Consider the following 22,406-nt stretch of genomic DNA (forward strand, 5'->3'; position numbering starts at 1 on the left):
AGACTGTGTGCTGATCGATTTCTGCTTTTTGTACATAAAAGTTTGTCCTCCAAGTTTTTTCAGTTTCATAGGGCATCCCATATACCCCTAGACCCCATCCAAATTGTTTACCCCTAATAAAATAACAAAACCAAGCTCATGGACTGTTTACGGATTTTGGAAAATCCCAGACAAGCCGACAAAGGGGGTGGGATTGTCATTACGAACCAGTCTGTTTATATTTCAGAGGCCCACAGACTGTTAGGTGATAAAAACACGTAGCATAAGCTTAGTCACAATCCTCTTGAAGAATACAAATTAGAATTAAAATGCCTTTTAGATTGTGTTCTAAACAAAAAAGAAATTGAGTTTATTTTTAAAGATGGTTTTTAAATGCCTTATTTTTATATTCTACCCAAAATTCACAAAAATCCCATGAATCCGCCTGGCAGGCCTATCATAGTATCCATGGAAAGCCTAACCCATGGACTCTCTACATATATAGATGAGTTTCTCCAACCCCTAGTACAAGCCCTGCCTGACACTCTAAAATCTTACACTTAGGAAGACTCCTATTTGTGGCTATCCTTGGATCTACAGTCACTATACACTTCTATTCCCCACGAAGTGGGTTTGGCAGCTCTCTCGTTTTCTTAGCATTGATTCGAATTTAGCGTACATCATATGCAGGCCTAATTCATTCTAGACAGCGTTCATTTCCTTCTCGCACATAATTACTTCACCTTTCTTGAGCATTATTTCCTCCAGATACAGGGAACCGCTATGGGCGCCTCTTTTGCAGCAAGCTACGCCAACCTCATCATGGGCTGTTGGGAGGAGAATTGTATCTGGAGGAACAACCCTTTCGCGGCCCATTTAGTATATTACGGGAGATATATAGATTACATTTTAGTCATTTTGGACGGCCCACCTGCAAATATTTAATTATTTGTCCAACAATGCAGCAGTAATACTTTGAGTCTTTCGTTCACTCATGTCTGGGACAAGACCTCTCTGTTTTTTTTTGACCTAGAGTTGAGTCATTATCACAGCACTATAGTGACAAAAATCCATTTCAAACCATCCTCAGTGAACTCATATCTACAACCCAGAAGCTGCTGCCAGCCAAGGTGGATCAGCAATATCCCCAAAGGCCAATTCACCAGATTACGGAGAAATTGCACCCTTGATTCAGACAATGAATCTCAAAGCCTTCTCCTTTAAAATACATTTCTTGATAAAGGCTACGAGGCAGAGATTATTGACTAAGTACAATCATAATGTGCCCAGGTAACACCACCCATGGGGGTAAAAAATTGACTACCTCATCTGATTCATCACCAATTTTATACTGTAAATCCAGACAGATGGAAAATATAATTTCCCATCATTGGAATATTTTGCTCCGTGACCCCAAACTCCTTTCTGTTATTCATCCCAAACCCAGTTTTGTATATAAAAAGGGCCCCCAACATTAAGAACAAACTTGCACCCAGCAAACTTCAAAATTTCCCGCAGACCCAGTATTCATCCCATGACCTTTTTTTGCAATCTGATAGGTATGTACCGCTGTAATAAGGGTCTCCAGAAAATGTGTCCATCTGTTCAACATCAACAAAAATCCTTCCTTGATTGTGATGGCAGATAATTTTCCATAAATCAATTTCTCACTTGCTCCACTGCTTTTGTAATATACTGTCTGTCATGTCCATGCAGATTCTTCTATGTGGGCTGCACCATTTGTGCTGCCCATGCCAGATTTAATGAACACAGAAGACTTATTGAAGAGGGTGATGTTGAGCACAGTGTGCCCAGACACTTCACCCTTAAACATAACAAATCAACAGAAGGCCTCCAAATATGGATTATAGAATCCATTCCCCATACTCTTTCCTTTGGAGAAAGGTTTTAGCTGTGTAAATGCAAAATCTTTGGATCTTTACCCTCAATATCCTATCTCTGAAGGGGGTTAAAGAAGAGTTTGAAGTTCATACTATTATTTAACTCCTGAACCCACAAAAAAGGAATGTGTGTATATGTGTGTGTTTAATTTCTGGGGTCCATATGTCTTTAGGAGTGTGTACATTTATATATGCATGGTTCATTTAGAAATAAGTTATGCCCCTATAGAGATAACTACTACTTTTTAATTCAGTGTACCTTTTCCTATGTTCAGTATTATTCTATTATCACACTATTTCTCATTCGGGATATTATCTCTTTAACCTCTTCACACTGGCCGAACGCAAATGTGCGGCCTCCTGGCGTCTGGGCCTAAACGCCGAGCGGCCGCACATTTGCATTCTATTAAAAAAGAACATATGAGCTGAGAGCGCGCTCCCAACACACTTGTCCGGTACTCATGGAAAGGTCCCAATATCCTCTTTCGATTGGGACCTTTCCCGATCATGTGACCACCATGACGGCATAACACGGCGGTCACATGACCTTAAACCCCGCCCTGCCTCCTGGCTTCTGAAACCCTTAAAGGGCCGGGAGGCCCTGGCGCGACAGGGTTAAGATTAGAGTCCACTATTATTAATACCATTATATATAGGTTTTATTTTCACTTTCTATCTTTGTGCTTTTATATGTTTTTTATATCGATAATTGTCTTAACGCTGCCTTGGAATGTATTTTAAAATGTCTCATTCTGCAGACATTTCTTTTACTTGTCTCCAGTGCCTGGGCTTGTGTTTTTTTCCCATCTGCTTAGCTATTATTCACCCCCCACGTTGCTTCTGTGTGTATTCACACAGACCTGTTAATTTTTCCCCATCTGAGTGCACTGCCATGATCTTCCTTTTGGTTTGATCTCTCACTGCATGAGAGTACATTCTGTCATTTAAACATTTAAAATCATTATACACGTGTTACTTTCCCCACATCCACTTCTATTTCCTCTAGAAAACATCTTGCGTAAAGCTGTTTTTTCTGTTTTGAGCCTCAGGTCATTGAAATATACTGTATATATATGTGTATATATATATAAAAGCCTGTCAGCTTGTGGATTGGTCATTTCAAAGTTGTTGCCTCACTTTCATCTCCCACTTCATTTCTCTTCCTGTTTACTGGCTTTCAGCCACCAGTATAAAAAAAAAAAACATTGTTGTCCTGTGTATGATTGTACTTCATAAAGGAGGCAGGGCCTCTGAAACCCATACATGCCCCCTTCACTTCTTCCCGGTGGATGCCATGTTCGTTGAGAACAGCCATTGATGCTGCTGCTTTCCATCCTTACACGGTGAGTCTGGTTTCCGGTGGATGACAGCTGTAGCTGGTCCCATCATTCTTACACACATAGGGGTTTATTTACTAAAGCTGGAGAGTCCAAAATCAGACTCCCTTCTGCATAGAAACCAATCAGCTTCCAGGTTTCATTGCCAAAGCTTCATTCAACAAGCTGAGGTTAGAACTGAAGCTGATTGGTTTCTATGCAGAAGGGAGTCTGATTTTGGACTCTCCAGCTTTAGTAAATAAACCCCATAGTGTAATTTCCCTCTATGTTCAAGTAGCACTTCTCTTACTTGAATGTAAGTTTGGATATTTGTTTAATAAATGACACATTGTTTTTACTAATTCCTATGCTTTGGATACCTTGTTGTCTTCTTAAAGTGTTACTAAACCCATGACCCTGCATTCACTATATCTGGTCTCCCACAGTACACAGAACATGGAAATGCAAATATTTTAGTAACTATAAACTGCTAAATACCTTTTCTTTTTTCTCTTATTACATTTTTTTTCATTGCAAAAATCCACATTATGTCCAACAATTCTTAAATACATAAATACTATATACTTAGTACCTATTCCCTACACCACCCACCCTTATTATCAACCCACTTATATCCCCAATCCACATTCCAACTTCTTTCAATATCTTCCTATTTTTTGCTATCTATGTCTATATCCCTTTCCTTCATCTAGAGCTTCATAGCTACTCAGTTGCCCTTACACACTCTCCCCACTTGTCTTACCTTAAACTCCTACCACTTCCCAATATCTTTTAGACGATTTAAAATCATGCCATCTACTCCAAACTTCTCTCAATTTTTCCATTTTGTCCTCAGCCATATGATATAACTCCTCGGTCTTATATATGTATTTGACTCTCTTTATCAACTCCTTTATTTTTGAGGGCTCTTGGGCTAAACAATATTTAGGGATATGACTTTTGGATGCACTTATTAGGTGATATAATACACTATTTTTGTATTGTTTCACAGAAGTCTTGGTGTTATAAAATATACAGACCCACAGGTCCCTCTGTACAATTGTTCCCGATATCTCCTGTATATGTTGAATTATTTTCTGCCAAAACGTCTGAATTTTAGGACAATCCCACCATATATGAGCCATTGTTCCCTTATTCCCACACCCTCTCCAACATAATGGCGAGACATCTAATCATTGTTTATGTGCCACGTTCAGTGTGATATACTATCTTGCTAAGAACTTAGAATTAATTTCAACTGTGTTCATGTTCATCACCTTGTGTGTTAATTTAAATATCTTCTTTTTTTGTTGCTCGCCCAGTTTTGTTCCCAACTCCTTTTTGCACTTCTCTAAGTACGGGGGAGGATCAACACCCCCCAGGTCAGTAAGAATCTTATAAATCCTGGAGGTAACACGTTCCTGCATCATGTTTGAACTCCACATTTTTTCTAACGGATACATATCCTCCATCTTCCTCAGTGGTTGTGGGAGTGCTGCAACAAAATGTCCTAACTGGTAGTACCACCAATCATCTAATGTGAAAAATAAATCTTTTTTTTCCTTTAAGTCTTGAAAAGTTTGCAATTTCCCCTTATCAATAGGTAAGTGAACCTCTGCGCCTACTATACAATATAATGTAAATAAACAAACAAATAGGTGCTGCTGCAGCTGACATCAATTGTGTTCCCACAATATCGACAAAATAAATTAAAAGTGATGTAGTGCTGCTAATGAACATCAATCAGTACTACTAAACAATACAGGTGGATAAATTGTGATCATAATCATAATGTGAATAAATGACCAAGAACATAGACCATATATATAAATTAATGAATAATGTGAATAAAGATACTAAAGTGCTTTCAATATATGAGTTTATAAGTTTCCAAAAATCACATGATCCGACACCATAACTACAATTCCATGGTGAATGTGAATTATCATTCTAATAACAGTGCCACTCTGTGCTTACAGAACTCTCAGCTCCAACACATGTAAAAACTGCGTGTTAATAATTCCCTGGTGAAGTCACATGACGGTGATGTAACGTGTAGGCTATTGGCTGTGGCAGTTTTGAGGAAGTGAGAGGATCCATGGCTGTTTTAAAGTGCTTGTCATTTTAATATACTATGTAAGTGTGATTTTAATATTGTTTTTCTGCTGACTTACTACACTATATGAGGCATTCTTTCATTTGGGTGAGGTACTGGTATCCGGTGGAATGGAAGATTTCCATTATTAGCTATTATTATCCATTATATGGGAGGAGTGGATAGCCCTCAAGTGGCTAAATAAGATATTGCGAGGTCCGGATTTATGGAGATGTCTTATTAAAGCGGAGTTCCACTCACCCTGTTAAAAAATAAAACTGTAGCTGCTGACTTTTATAAAACAGCCACTTACCTGTCCCTCGGTCCCATGGTGTGTCCCCTGCAGCCCGTTTCACCGGCTGTCCTGTATTCCAGGAGGTCGGCATCTTCAGTGTGGGCACCCGGCTGTGATAGCTTGCGGCTTCACAGAAGGGTACCCACTGCGTATGTGCGAGTAGCGCTGCGCTTCATGAATGGTCCTGTAGTCTACTGGGACCTGCCATGTGTCCCAAAAGACTACAGGGAGGGAGGGATCGGACCTGAAGTGGGAGTGGGTACCTGTCAAATTCAGGTACCCCTCCGCCCCCCAAAGGTGCCAATCCTTAATGGGGAGCTAGTCCTTAAAGCAGAACTTCCCCTTTTGGGTGGAGGTCCGCTTTAAATACATGCAAGTGTTACATGCCTTGGAGCTGACTGGTATTCGCTGAGACGGAGGATTTTATTACCATCTTAAAAGTATCCATTATATGGGAGGAGGAGCAGATAAAGGAGATATCACGAGGTCTGGATGTGTGGAGATATCATATTATTAACACGCAGTTTTTACATGCGTTGGAGGTGAGAGTACTGTGAGCACGGAGTGGCACTGTTATTAGCATGAAAATTCACATTCACTATAGAATTGTAGTTATGGTGTCGGATCATGTGATATTTGTAAACTTATGAACTCATTTATTGAAAGCACTTTGGTATCTTTATTCACATTATTCATTAATTTATATATATGGTCTATGTTCTTGGTCATTTATTCACATTATGATTATGAGCACAATTTCTCCACCTGTATTGTTTATTAGTACTGATTGATGTTCATTAGCAGTGCTACATCACTTTTAATTAATTTATTAATTTCCCGTTATCAACTATATCCTTAAAACGTGCATTTCCATCTTTAATCCACTTCCCCGAGATATTGTCTTTCCCTGGTGGAAAATACTCTGTACCCACCAGAGGATTCAAGACTGAGTTGTTTTTCCAATCCATTTGCTTATGCAGTGCATCCCACACTCTTAGTGCCTTACGTGTCAACATGCTGGTGTTTTCATCTAAAATACAAAACTTACAGTTGCAAGAAAAAGTATGTGAACCCCTTGGGATTACGTGGAGTTTTGCATGAATTGGGCATTAAATGTGCTCGGAACGTCATCTAAGTCACAACAATAGAAGAACACAGTCTACTGAACATAATACTACACAAACATTAGATTTTGCCATGGTTTAATTGCACATAAAATGTAAACATTCACCGTGCAGGGAGGAAAAAGTATGTGAGGCCCTATCTTAATGACTTCTCCCAGAGCTAATTGGAGCCAGGAGTGAGCCAACCTTGACTCCAATCAGTGTGATGATATTGGATGTGTTGCTGACAGCTGTCCTGCCCTTAAAAAACACACACCTGTTTTGGGTTTACTGGTTTCAAGAAGCACTGTCTGATGTGAACCATGCCTCGCAGAAAAGAGCTCTCAGAAGACCTACGATCAAGAATTGTTGACTTGCATGAAGCTGGAAAGGGTTACAAAAGTATCTCCAAAAGCCTTGATGTTCATGTGTCCACGGTAAGACAGACTGTCTACAAATGGAGAAAGTTTAGCACTGTTGCTACTCTCCCTAGGCGTGGTCGTCCTGTAAAAATGACTGCAAGAGCACAGCGCAGAATGCTGCATGAGGTAAAGAAGAATCCCAGAGTGTCAGCTAAAGACCTACAGAAATCTCTGGCACATGCTAACATTTTTGTTGACACATCTACAATAAGTAAAACATTAAACAAGAATGGAGTACATGGGAGGACACCACGGAGGAAGCCATTGCTGTCCAAAAAGAATATTGCAGCACGTTTGAAGTTTGCAAAAAAGAGCACCTGGATGTTCCACAGCGCTACTGGCAAAATATACTGTGGACAGATGAAACCAAGATTGAGTTGTTTGGGAAGAACACACAACACTATGTGTGGAGAAAAAAAGGCACAGCACACCAACATCAAAACCTCATCCCCACTGTAAAACATGGCGGAGGGAGCATCATGGTTTGGGGCTGCTTTGCTGCCTCAGGGCCTGGACAAATTGTTGTCATTGATGGGAAAATGAATTCCAGAGTTTATCAAGACATTTTGCAGGAAAACGTACGACCATCTGTCCGCCAACTGAAGCTCCGCAGAGGATGGGTGATGCAACAGGACAATGACCCAAAGCATACAAGTAATTCAACAAAACAATGGCTGCAACAGCACAGAATACGCCTTCTGGAGTGGCCCAGTCAGAGTCCTGACCTCAACCCGATTGAAATGTTGTGGCATGACCTTAAGAGAGCGATTCACACCAGACATCCCAAGAATATTGCTACACTGAAACAGTTTTGTGAAGAGGAGTGGTCCAAAATTACTCCACATCCTTGTGCAGGTCTGATCTGCAACTACAGGAAACGTTTGGTTGAGGTTATTGCTGCCAAAGGAGGGTCAACCAGTTATTAAGTCCAAAGGTTCACATACTTTTTCCTCCCTGCACTGTGAATGTTTACATGTTATGTGCAATTAAACCATGGCAACATCTAATGTTTGTGTAGTATTATGTTCAGCAGACTGTGTTCTTCTATTGTTGTGACTTAGATGACGTTCAGAGCACATTTTATGCCCAATTCATGCAAAACTCCACGTAATCCCATGGGGTTCACATACTTTTTCTTGCAACTGTATGTGGTATCCAAATAATCTTCTCTAATTGTGCCTTACTTAAAACCCCTTCCATAATTACCCAACATTTTTTACACAAAACTTTTATATTTAATTATTGGTTTCTTATTAGCCCATATAAATCTGAGTATCAGTTTCTTTAATGTCCCAAAGAAGTACCCTGGTATATGCACTGGGAGCATGTGAAACATATATAAGATTTTTGGCACTATCACCATTTTTATCAAATTTATGCGACCTATCCAGGAAGCCCATCCCCTTGAGAGTCTCCCCAACTCACCATTTATTTCATTTATTAATGCTACATAATTTACCTGGTATAAATTCTTTATTGATGATGTTAATTTTATATCCAAATAGCTTAATTCCCTTTTGCTCAAGGAAAATGGGAATTCTTTTTTTTAGGGTCTGCTTCTCTATCTTTGAGAGACTAATATTCAGGATCTCTAACTTTGAGGGGTTTATCTCAGATTTGATAACTCTCAATATTGTTTTAGTAGTCTCATTAAATTTGGTAGCGATAATCTGGGGTTCACCATATAGAACAACAGGTTGTCTACGTAGGCTGCTACATTATGTTCCAATTCTCCTATCTTAATTTCTGTTGTGTCTACACTCTTTCTGACCATCACTAATAAGGGTTCCAGAGATATTGCAAATAACAGGGGAGATAGTAGGCATCCCTGTCTTGTACCATTCTTCATTTTAAAACACTGTGAGAGGGACCTGTTTACCTTTACTACAGCTGACAGGTCACTATAAAGCCCTTTTATCCATTTTAACATTTCAGGCCCTAATCTCAGCGCCTCTAACTTGTCCATTATAAAACCCCAGTATACCCTATCAAAACGTTTTTGGCATCAATCTACAACATTTTTGTGGGCAGCTTTTCTCTCTTTGCTTTTTGTAAAATAAATAATGATCTCAGGTCATTGTCCCTTCCTTCTCTTCCCGGGATGAATCCCTGATCCAGGTGTATCCATTCCGGCATCAGTTCTTTCATCCTAGTTGCTAATACTTTCGCATATAACTTAGTATCAATATTTAATAATTATATAGGTCTGTAGCTAGCATATTGCGCACCGTCTTTCCCTTCTTTGAGTATGATTGATATATATGCTTGCAATGATTCTTCATTCATTCCCAGCCCTTCTCCTAGCGGGTTCATATATGCGTCTAATCTAGGGGCCAATATATCTTTAAATTTCTTATAGTAACCCACTATATAACCATCTGGACCTTGGCTCTCTCCTGCTGCCATACTCTTCACTGCCAACGTAATTTCCTCCTGGGAGATGGCTCTCTCTAGGGCCTCTAACTTTTCATCTGGATTTCTTGGTAGACTACCTCCTTTAGGTATTTCTGCCTTTTTCTCTTCCTTTCCTCCTCTGTTTCTTTCTGGTTCCCGTTCTTTACATCATACAACCTACTATAATATTTTTGAAACATATTAGCGATGTCAGTGGTGGAATATACCAATTCTCCTTTTTCATCTTTAATTTTTTCTATATAATTCTTTGATTTCTTTTCCTTTAGTCTTTTCATTAGCAATTTCGTAGCTTGATTCCCCCACTGATACCATTCCTTAGAGACCATATTAATGATCCTCCTTGTTTCCAATTCTATAAGATCTTTTAATTCTTCTCTTTTAAGGGTTATCTTCTGAAGTATATCTGGATCCAGTTTCTTTTTGTGTAACTTCTAAGTTATATAACTCTTCTGACACCAACCTTATTTTTTTCTCCTGGTCTTTCTTTTTTTCGGCCCCCATTGAAATCATACAATAGTACCATTATGGACTCAACAAATTTCATCCTAATAACTATAAGACAACCAAATGAAAGCTCCAAAAACATTTTTTAGAGCAAAATTCCACTGGTGTATGGCCTGCTTAATCACTACCCGTCCTGCCCATGTACATAAACGGCCGTAAGGGAGCAGTGCAGGAGTGGGCCTCCGCATTCACTGCCTGTGCGTGCTGCCAGGGAGAGCGCAGTAGCATGACCCGGTGCCTGCTGTGTCCGGAGGACACAGCAGAACACCGATCACTGTATGGGACCTCTGTGTGAGGAACAGTAATAAGCAAGATGTCACTTCCTGACATCATTGCTTACTACGTGTGAAATCTGTGAATGATCACAGAGGTCACATGGTACAAGGCTATTCACAACAGCCTTGTACCATGTGACAAGCTGTGACCAATCACAGCTCTCATAGTATTTCTCAATGGCTACAGGAATGCAGTCAGAGAGAAGGAGAAATGATTGCTTTTACAGCCTTTATGGGTGTAAAAGCAATCAGTCTAAAAAAAGAAAACAAAAATCTTTATCACCCCCCACAAGTAGTACAATGTCACTATGGTGACACTGTACTGCTAGGGTGACGGTATGTTAAAAAAAAAACAAAAATAATAAGATAAAAAAATAAAATAAAAATGTAAAAAAAATGTAAAAATTATAATTTTTAGGTTATAAACTAATTTGGTTTTTTTTTTTTTTTACTAAAAAGATAGATGAATACATTTTGGCCAAGATTTATGAAGAAAGATTATTTATTTGCAAAACACTTTTTTTTTCCAAAATGTTTGGACTTTTTCATTTATATAGCAAAAAAAAAAAATTTCCAGTGGTGAATAAATACCACCAAAATTAAGTTTTATCTGTCTCAAAAAAATGCTAAAAAATTCATATGGGTACGGTGTTGCATGACCGCGCAATTGTCATTCAAGCGTGATAGCACTGAAAGCTGAAAATTGGCCTGGGCAGGAAGGGGGTGAAAGTGTCCGGACTTGAAGTGGTTAAGTAAGTGAATTACCAAGGGCATGTTTAGAAATGCCTTAGCACTCTAAAAATGATCTGCAATGGATTGCAAATTTCAATCCATGTGTGGCTGCTTCTGCTAGACAGAAGTCAATCTACAGTAACAATCAGCTTCTGTTACATGAGCTTGTTGGAAAATTCTTCCTCCATCAGCAGCTGCAGCCAATGAGCTGCATCCACTGATCAGTATATATATTTTTTTTCATTCAGCCCGCTGGTTGAATGAAGAAAACCATCCATTTATGGTCAGCTTAAGAATTGGTAAGCTGCAATTTAATATATTTTGCTTTTACGGTTTAGTACCACTTTAATGGAATACACCATAAGTATAAATAGAATAACTATATGGCTTTTTGAGTGATAATCATAATGATTTTCATTACAGCTCTGATTTTAATTCCTGGGACAACACAACTTACAGCAAAAGACATTCTACACAGACTACAGACATCAGATGCAAAGTGCATTATAGCTCATGATGCCTTGGCACCAGTTATAGACAGTATTGCAGCACAAGCTCCATGCTTGAAAAACAAAATGGTGGTATCTGGAAGTCCAAGAGAGGGGTGGCTGAATTTCCAAGAGCTTCTCCGGTAAGTATTTTTATTAAGCCTTTTCTGCTTGCAATACACTAATACTGTGATATGAAACTTTCCTTGAACTGGTTTCAGGGCAGCTAGTGACAAACACACCTGTGTGAGGACAAGGAGCACCGACCCAATGACTATCTATTTCACTAGTGGAACAACCGGCGCTCCAAAGATGACAGAACATAGTCACTGCAGCTTTCCCATTGGATTAACTGTTAATGCAAGGCAAGTAGCGTAATGTCACATCTGACTCTTCAATACCTTGCTGTTAGGAGAATATGATATTGAAAATACTAATAAACAGGTTGCCTGAGAGTACTGCTGAGAATATAATGAGTACATGCTGAGGATATCTGCTGATGTATCTTTTACAGCCAGCTGCAAATTTGAATTCTAGTGATTTTCTCACCTAATGCGCTTTCTACATATCAGTGGAAATGCATTAAGTTTTAATTCCAAGTGTAGTTTGTATTGCATTGGACCAATATAAGTATGTATGAATATACATATACAGTGGGGATCGAAAGTTTGGGCACCCCAGCTAAAAATTTGTATTAATGTGCATAAAGAAGCCAAGGAAAGATGGAAAAATCTCCAAAAGGCATCAAATTACAGATTAGACATTCTTATAATATGTCAACAAAAGTTAGATTTTATTTCCATCATTTACACTTTCAAAATAACAGAAAACAAAAAAATGGCGTCTGCAAAAGTTTGGGCACCCTGCAGAGTTAATATCTTGTACTGCCCCCTTTGGCAAGTATCACAGCTTGTAAACGCTTTTTGTAGCCAGCCAAGAGTCTTTCAATTCTTGTTTGAGGTATCTTTGCCCATTCTTCCTTACAAAAGTCTTCCAGTTCTTTGAGATTTCTGGGCTGTCTGTCACGCACTGCTCTTTTAAGGTCTATCCATAGATTTTCAATTTTGTTGAGGTCAGGAGATTGTGAAGGCCATGGCAAAACCTTCAGTTTACGCCTCTTGATGTAATCCCCCGTGGATTTCGAGGTGTGTTTAGGATCATTATCGATTTGTAGAAGCCATCCTCTCTTTAACTTCAGCTTTTTCACAGATGGCATCAAGTTAGCATCCAAAATTTGCTGAAATTTTATTGAATCCATTTTTCCTTCTACTCGTGAGATGTTCCCTGTGCCACTGGCTGCAACACAACCCCAAAGCATGATTGATCCAACCCCATGCTTAACAGTTGGACAGAGGTTCTTTTCATTAAATTCTGTGCCCCTTCTTCTCCAAACGTACCTTTGCTCATTCTGGCCAAAAAGTTCAATTTTAACCTCATCGGTCCACAGAACTTGTTTCCAAAATGCATCAGGCTTGTCTATATGTTCATTTGCAAAGTTCAAACGATGATTTTTGTGGTGAGGACGTAGAAGAGGTTTTCTTCTGATGACTCTTCCATGAGGACCATATTTGTACAAGTATCTCTTTATAGAGGAATAGTGTACCACAACTCCAGTGTCTGCCAGATCTTTCTGGAGGGATCGTGCAGTCAAACGTGGGTTTTGAATTGTTTTTCTCACAATCCTGTGAGCTCTTCTGTCTGATACTTTTCTTGGTCTTCCAGATGTTGCTTTAACTTCCACTGTTCCTGATGACTGTCATTTCTTAATTACATTCCGAACAGAGGATATTGACATCTGAAAACGCTTTGCTATCTTCTTATAGCCTTCTCCAGCTTTGTGAGCGTCAACTATTTTCAGTTTCAGTTTTCTAGACAACTGCTTAGAAGAACCCATGGTGCTGATTGTTGGGGCAAGGTCAGATGAGTCTGGGCATTTAAAACCTTTGAGATTGACATCACCTGGTCTTCCCAGACGATTATTGAGAACAATCCATGACACTGGCAGGTCTCAGCTTTGCAAAGGGGGCAGTGCATGCTATAAATTCTGCAGGGTGCCCAAACTTTTGCAGACGCCATTTTTTTGTTTTCTGTTATTTTGAAAGTGTAAATGATGGAAATAAAATCTAACTTTTATTGACATATTATAAGAATGTCTAATCTGTAATTCGATGCCTTTTGGAGATTTTTCCATCTTTCCTTGGCTTCTTCATGCACATTAATACAAATTTTAAGCTGGGGTGCCCAAACTTTCGATCCCCACTGTACATAATGCATTTCCACTATACCTGTCGGATCTCTGAAACATGGAGAATCACTGTAGTAAGTTTTCATTCCAAGTGTGGTTTGTATTGCATTGGACCAATATACAGTAAGTATGTATATTCTATACCTGTGGGATCTCTGAAACATGGAGAAACATGGAGAATCACTGTAGTAGTGGACACTGCTACAATGATTGCCATAGTCTTCAGGGTCTCATGCTAAGTGGCTGCATAGTCTGGGCACTGCCATTCAGAGATTGCCTTAGTTTTCCCTCAGTGAATGCAACATGCTTTTAGAGTGATGAAGTAGAGAGGCAGGGCAGTGACATCGAAATATTCGCCTGGTCCAATTAGAGAATGCTTTTGCATTCAATGATAACCATGCAGTGAATATTTGTGAAGTATCCTCTTGCGCTCAACATATCCATGATATGTGACAGCTCAGATACCCTGATCTCATTAATCAGACTGGGCCAGTTGCTTGCAGCACAAAGTGATTCTCACTGACCAAAGACAATGGGAATAATAATATTTCTCTAACAATTATGGGTAATCTGTGGCTATCAGCCAGTTTGCATGCCAAGGACCCAGCCATCAAGCTGGAGATAAGGCACCTCACAGGCCTATTAGACATGGTGAGCACATGGGCTTCCTTACATATTCAAGTATTGTCACCTTGTGACAGAAAACATTTTTGGTCTAAAATATTGTGATGTTTTGAAAGTGCTACATTTGGAAAGACGTTTTGTTTATGCTTATATAACCTGCCTTTTTATAAATGGTCACAATTTTCTGATATATTTTACTCTATGTATTTTCCAATAAAATATTAGAATAAAAAATATTAAGCAGTACTGGCTTCCTTTTGTAGGTATTGGCTGGACTTGTCACCTTCAGATGTGTTTTGGAATGCTTCAGATACAGGCTGGGCAAAGTCAGCTTGGAGCAGTGTCTTTGCTCCTTGGATCCAAGGTTCATGTGTATTTGCCCACGGCATGCCAAGATTCGATGCAGCTGTCATTTTGGAAGTAAGTTACATGCAAGTAGTCTAATGGAACAATTATTATACAGTATACCAGATTATAAATCATTAGTAAAGATATTTTCGAAGAGTAAAAGTTGATGTACACACAGGTCACATTCCCATGGCTCTCAGACACATTTAAAAAATGTATCTGCAGATTGGTTCATGTTCGCCTGATCTGCAGGCCTTCTGAGTTGACCCTTTGTTCTGCCTGTTTGCCAGTCTTCCTCCATGACTGGCTAGAACATGCAGAACTAACCACTACCTCTTTCATAGGAACAAATTTACTTGTAGGTTTGTACAACAGTCATTTTAAAACCATTCGTTAGGGTGGCTGGCTTGTGCGTCAGAAATGCATCTCAGCATCAGAACGGCATTATGGCTAGCGTACATGATTCAGAAGGTCAGACACAGAAAAGCTGATTGCGAACAGATCATTCCTAGACCAATTCAAAATGCTTCTGAGATGTATTCACATTGGCATGTGTATACAGTGAGGAACAGAAGTATTTGAACACCCTGCGATTTTGCAAGTTCTCCCACTTAGAAATCATGGAGGGGTCTGAAATTCACATTGTAGGTGCATTCCCACTCTGAAAGACAGAATTAAAAAAAAAAATTCAGGAAATCTCATTGTATGATTTTTAAAGAATTTATTTGTCTTGCACTGCTGAACATAAGTATTTGAACACCTAAGAAACAGCAAGAATTCTGGCTCTCAAAGACCTGTTACTGTGCCTTTAAAAAGTCCACCTCTACTCCACTGATTAATCTAACTTAGTAGCACCTGTCTGAGCTCTTTAAAGACACCTGTCCACCCCACAGTCAGTCAGACGCCAACTACTACCATGGGCAAGACCAAAGAGCTGCCAAAAGACACTAGAGACAAAATTGTGAACCTCCACAAGGCTGGAAAGGACTTCGGGGCAATTGCCAAGCAGCTTGGTGAAAATAGATCAACTATTGGAGCAATTGTTAGAAAATGGAAGAGGCTAAAGACGACTGTCAGTCTCCCTCGGACTGGGGCTCCATGCAAGATCTCACCTCGTGGGGTATCACTGATGATAAGAAAGGTGAGGAATCAGCCCAGAACTACAAGGGAGGAGCTGGTCAATGACATGAAGAGAGCTGGGACCACAGTTTCAAAGGTCACTGTCGGTAGAACACTACGCCGTCATGGTTTCAAATCATGCATTGCACGGAAGGTTCCCCTGCTCAAGTCATCACATGTTCAGGCCCGTCTGAAGTTTGCCAATGACCATCTGGATGATCCAGAGGGGGCATGGGAGAAAGTCATGTGGTCAGAGGAGACAAAAGTAGAACTTTTTGGTCTAAACTTCACTATTCGTGTTTGGAGGAAAAAGAAGGATGAATTGCATCCCAAGAACACCATCCCTACTGTGAAGCATGGGGGTGGTAACATCATGCTTTGGGGGTGCTTTTCTGCGAACGGGACAGGACGACTGCACTGTATTAAGGAGAGGATGAATGGGGCCATTTATTGTGAGATTGTGAGCAACAACCTCCTTCCCTCAGTCAGAGCATTGAAGATGGGTCATGGCTGGGTCTTCCAACATGACAACGACCCGAAGCACACAGCCAGGATAACCAAGGAGTGGCTCTGTAAGAAGCATATCAAGGTTCTGGAGTGGCCTAGTGGTCTAAATCCAATAGAACATCTTTGGAGGGAGCTGAAACTCCGTGTTGCTCAGCGACAGCCCCGAAACCTGACAGATCTAGAGGAGATCTGTGTGGAGGAGTGGGCCAAAATCCCTGTTGCAGTGTGTGCAAACCTGGTCAAGAACTACAGGAAACGTTTGACCTCTGTAATTGCAAACAAAGGCTTCTGTACCAAATATTAACACTGATTTTCTCAGGTGTTCAAATACTTATGTTCAGCAGTGCAAGACAAATAAATTATTTAAAAATCATACAATGTGATTTCCTGAATTTTGTTTTTAAATTCTGTCTCTCAGAGTGGGAATGCACCTACAATGTGAATTTCAGACCCCTCCATGATTTCTAAGTGGGAGAACTTGCAAAATCGCAGGGTGTTCAAATACTTCTGTTCCTCACTGTATAGGGGATAACCAGGGCTTTTTTTCTCATAGAATAGGTGCAGGAACTCTCGCTTTCCAAGTCACCCCCGTCTCTGTCCTGCAGTGTCCCTGAATTCCACTCCTTACTTACCTCCCAATACCGCCTTTTTTGAGAATACAGAACCAAGTATCAATTTGTATGGAATTTGTAATGATAACAAGAAAAGCATTCAAATAGATCCCCTGCAGCCAGAAACAATAGAGCCCCCCTCCAGCAACAATGGACCACCTGCAACAAAATACCCCTCCAGCAACAATAGCCCCCAACAGCATCAACAGATCTCCCCACAGCAAGCATCAATAGATCCTCCAGCAGCTAGCAACAATAGACCCCTCTCTCAACAGTAGATCCCTCCCAACAATAATTGACCCCACTGCAACATAAGACACCCCCCCCAGCAACAATAGATCCCAGACTATCAACAGTAGAGTAGACCTCCCCAGCATCAATAGACACCCCCCACACACAAACATAGATCCCCTACAGCGACAATAGATCCCCAGCAGCCAGCATCAATGGACCCTGCAGTACACCCCACCACCCCTTGCCATTACATACATTCAGTGCTGAACGTGCTGGAACTGCGTTCCCCAGCATTCTAGCTGAAAGAAAAAGCCCTGGGAATAACAAAGAGCGTGAGCTTTATCAAAGCAATAATGATCAAGAGTTTAATTGTTCCACAATATCCAAATCAAAATTCAAATTGGATCTTTCAGATATTTAAAACTGTTCTATACACTGATGCCAGAAGTAAAAATGAATATCTTAGTATATTGGCCATTAAACAAGCTGAAAGAGGCAGAAATTCTTGTTTTGTATCAAGGATATTCAGCACCCAAACAAATTCTGGCTTTCATCTGTTGATTATAAGCAGAGATGAGTGAATCGAACATGACGAAGTGGAATTCGTTTCGAAGATTAGGAAATATTCGATTCGCGCCGAATCCGAAAATTAGCAAACTTCGGATGCACGAATCGAATTTTCCCAAAAATGGCGGCGACATGTGTGGCGACGGAGCGGGGATCTCTGGGAAGGCGCGCAGACAAGGCGCGCTGACCCATAATGCATTCATTCATGACATGTGATCGCATTAGCCAATCAGCAGCCAGCCAGCCAGCACTGTGTAATGGTGGAGCTATAAATCGCGGCCATCTTAGAATTCTCCATTAGCCTCCGGTCATTCAAGAGAGACAGACCTCTGTGTATTAGGGACAGAGTTAGGGCCACAGAGACTTTAGGGCCACAGAATCGTTACTTAGGGACACAGAATCGTTACTTAGGGACACAGAATCGTTACTCAGGGACACAGAATTGTTACTCAGGGACACAGAATCGTTACTCAGGGACAGACACAAAATCGTTACTCAGGGACACAGAATTGTTACTGAGGGACACAGAATCGTTACTCAGGGACACAGAATTGTTACTCAGGGACACAGAATCGTTACTCAGGGACACAGAATTGTTACTCAGGGACACAGAATTGTTACTCAGGGACACAGAATTGTTACTCAGGGACAGACACAGAATTGTTACTCAGGGACACAGAATTGTTACTCAGGGACACAGAATTGTTACTGAGGGACACAGAATCGTTACTCAGGGACACAGAATTGTTACTCAGGGACACAGAATTGTTACTCAGGGACACAGAATTGTTACTCAGGGACAGACACAGAATTGTTACTCAGGGACACAGAATTGTTACTCAGGGACACAGAATTGTTACTGAGGGACACAGAATCGTTACTCAGGGACACAGAATCATTACTCAGGGACACAGAATCGTTACTCAGGGACACAGAATTGTTACTCAGGGACACGGAATTGTTACTGAGGGACACGGAATCGTTACTCAGGGACACAGAATTGTTACTCAGGGACACAGAATTGTTACTCAGGGACACAGAATTATTACTGAGGGACACAGAATCGTTACTCAGGGACACAGAATCGTTACTCAGGGACACAGAATCGTTACTCAGGGACACAGAATCGTTACTCAGGGACACAGAATAGTTACTGAGGGACACAGAATCGTTACTGAGGGACACAGAATTGTTACTCAGGGACACAGAATTGTTACTCAGGGACACAGAATTGTTACTCAGGGACACAGAATTGTTACTCAGGGACAGACACAGAATTGTTACTCAGGGACACAGAATTGTTACTCAGGGACACAGAATTGTTACTGAGGGACACAGAATCGTTACTGAGGGACACAGAATTGTTACTCAGGGACACAGAATTATTACTCAGGGACACAGAATTGTTACTCAGGGACACAGAATTGTTACTCAGGGACAGACACAGAATTGTTACTCAGGGACACAGAATTGTTACTCAGGGACACAGAATTGTTACTGAGGGACACAGAATCGTTACTCAGGGACACAGAATCGTTACTCAGGGACACAGAATTGTTACTCAGGGACAGACACAGAATTGTTACTCAGGGACACAGAATTGTTACTCAGGGACACAGAATTGTTACTCAGGGACACAGAATTGTTACTGAGGGACACAGAATTGTTACTGACGGACACAGAATCGTTACTGAGGGACACAGAATCGTTACTGAGGGACACAGAATCGTTACTCAGGGACACAGAATCGTTACTCAGGGACACAGAATTGTTACTCAGGGACACAGAATTGTTACTTAGGGACACAGGTTCGTTACTGAGGGACACAGAATCGTTACTGAGGGACACAGAATTGTTACTCAGGGACACAGAATTGTTACTCAGGGACACAGAATCGTTGAATTAAAGAGTATGTCAGACAACACGCAGAGGAGTGGCAGAGGAGGCAATGTTTCAGGAGCGAGCAGACGTGGCAGCAGAGGAAGGGGTCGAGGCAGCACTAGTCGCAGCCAGAGGCCAGTGCTCCCGGTGTCATCCAGCGGTCGTGTCTCCACCGACAACCCTGCCTTCATCGATTGGTTGGCTCGGTCGTCTTCCTCTTCCCAGGTCACCTCTGACACCTACAGCCAACGGTCGGTGGGTACGTCAGACACAACCGTTAGGTGGCATGGCCCGGGAGCAAGCCCACTGAAATCACGTGTCCTCTACCTGCCCCTGTCCTTTGGTGTTCCCTCACCAAGCGAAGTATCGCATGCTGTGGGCTCAGCCCCACTGTACAGTGAGGAAGAGCTAACAGAGGGCGGTCAGGAACGGGGGGAGACATCCGCCTCTTCAGCAGCCAGGCGAAGAAGTACTGGCGAGGAGAGTGGCTTGGTAGCCGGTCTAGAGACAGGTCTGTCTCCTGACCCACACGCAGCCAAGGGGGCTAGTAGTGAGGCGGAGACCCTAATTGATGATGATGAGGCTGATCGCACTTGGCAGCCTCGTCGTCATCAGGCTATTGCTTCCGCATCATCAGGAGAAGAGGGTGCCAGCTTGGCAGCGAGCAAAACAGTCGGTGGGTTGCCCAGGAGGCAGCAGGGTCGCAGCAGTGTCAGTGGAGGCAAACGGCCACGGAGTAGAGCACCAGCTCCACTGCAGCCTACCACCACGGCCAGTAGTGGTGCCGGTGTGCACGGAGGAAGTAGCAGTCAGCCAGTGAGGAGTAGCGGGGGCAAAGTTTCCTACTCGGCGATGTGGCAATTTTTCGTCAAGCCGCCCGAGGAAGTAAACGTAGCCGTATGTCGACTATGTGGCCAGAAAGTCAAGCGTGGCCAGGGGGCCCATGTTGGGACTACAGCGTTGCGTCAGCATATGCAGCGTCGCCATTCGGTGGCCTGGGAAAACCTTGATAAAGATACGGCGGTTCTGCCTGCCCCAGCCCCCGCTCCATCACCCGCTCCGTTACTTGCTCCGTCACCCGACCTCTATCAGCCAGTCAAGGCTCCAACACCTCTGCTGAGGGGAGTTGTCGCTCGTTGGCATCTTCCACTCGTTCAGATGCTCCTTCTCCTGCTACTCCTCTTCACGGATTCCGTCAGCAGTCTTTCTTGGAATCCGTTTCCAAGAGACAACAGTTTGCAAGCACGCACCCGACGGTGCAGAAGCTGAACGTCCTCTTGTCCAAGTTGCTGGTGCTGCAGTCCCTCCCTTTCCAAGTGGTGGACTCAGCACCTTTCCGAGAAATGATGGCTTGTGCCGCGCCGCGGTGGAGAGTGCCAAGCCGGCATTTCTTCGCCAAAAAGGCAGTGCCAGCCCTGCATTCACATGTAGAAGAGATGGTGGGCCAGTCTTTGAGCATGTCGGTCTCTGCCAAAGTGCACGGCAGCGCCGACGTGTGGAGCTGTAACTACGGTCAGGGACAGTACATGTCATTTATGGCCCACTGGGTGAACGTGGTGCCGGCACAGCCGCACCAGCAACTTGGACAGGTCACGCCGCTTTTGCCTCCACGTTTGCACGTCCTTGGTCCAGCAAAGATGTCCGCCTCTACCACCTCTTCTTCCGCCGTGTCCTCAGCCGCCACCCCCGTGCCAAGTCCCATTACCCAACCGGCATATCGCATGTGCAGGGCGCAACGGTGTCACGCTGTGCTGCACCTGGTATGCCTTGGCGAACGTAGTCACACAGGGGAGGAACTTCTGAGTGTAATGAACAGAGAAATCGACAGATGGCTGTCTCCGCGCAAACTGAAAATCGGAACCATGTTGACCGACAACGGAAAGAACATGGTGTCTGCTCTGCGTCAAGGAAGGTTGTGCCATGCGCCATGCATGGCTCACGTGTTCAATCTGGTTGTCAAGCGGTTCCTAAAATCCACCATCCCACTGCAAGACATCCTTAAAATGTCACGTAAACTTTGCATGCATTTCAGCCATTCCTACACCGCAAAGCACACCCTCCTTGAGCTGCAGCGGCAGAACGGAATTCCACAGCATCGCCTGATCTGCGACGTTGCAACAAGGTGGAATTCAACCCTACATATGTTAGACCGCCTTTACGAACAGCGAAAGGCCATCACCGATTTCCTGATGTTACAAGCGGATAAAGGTACTCCCCTGTGTAACTTAGATGTCAGCCATTGGCAGCTCATGCGTGACACCTGCCGCTTGCTCAGGCCCTTTGAGGAGGCCACGCTATTCGTGAGTCGGCAGGACTATGGGATGAACGACGTCATTCCTCTGTTGCACGTCCTGGAACAAATGCTGTTAACAATGGCTGGTCAGGGTGTGGTAGACGTGGCGCACAGATCTCAACGCCACATGACCCCTGTGGGGGCAGGACAGGAAGAAGAGGAGGAGGTAGAGGAGGACATTGGTGCTCAGGAATTATTGAGTGAAATGGGTGGTTTTTCCACTCAGCGGACAGGAGTGGAGGAGCAGGAGCATCTGGTAGAGGAGGAGGAGGAGACAGAGGACCCAGACGCACCGTGGCAGTATGCTGTGGAGATGGAGGCAGGGAGTCCTTCGCATTCCTTGGCACAAATGGCCCATAGCATGCTCGGTTGCTTGCGTAGCGACAGCCGAATAATAACCATCAGACAGAGGGATGACTTTTGGCTGTCCACCTTGTTGGACCCTCGCTACC

At 42.4% G+C, this 22,406-nt stretch overlaps 1 protein-coding gene across 3 annotated transcripts in view; it reads left to right on the forward strand.

Annotated features, from left to right (window-relative positions):
* ACSM3 (acyl-CoA synthetase medium chain family member 3) overlaps window positions 1-22,406 on the forward strand; it is a 74,297-nt gene that overhangs the window by 22,799 nt on the left and 29,092 nt on the right. For all 3 annotated transcript variants that reach the window (XM_089669939.1, XM_089669941.1, XM_089669940.1), the window contains exons 4-6: window positions 11,461-11,668; window positions 11,747-11,890; window positions 14,658-14,814. In XM_089669939.1, coding sequence (XP_089526065.1) covers window positions 11,461-11,668; window positions 11,747-11,890; window positions 14,658-14,814 — 509 coding nt within the window. The remainder of the gene's footprint in view (window positions 1-11,460; window positions 11,669-11,746; window positions 11,891-14,657; window positions 14,815-22,406) is intronic.

Source organism: Staurois parvus, unplaced genomic scaffold (assembly GCF_062004578.1).
Source record: "Staurois parvus isolate SC_StPar_1 unplaced genomic scaffold, SC_StPar_1.0 ptg000084l, whole genome shotgun sequence".
NCBI lineage: Eukaryota > Metazoa > Chordata > Amphibia > Anura > Ranidae > Staurois > Staurois parvus.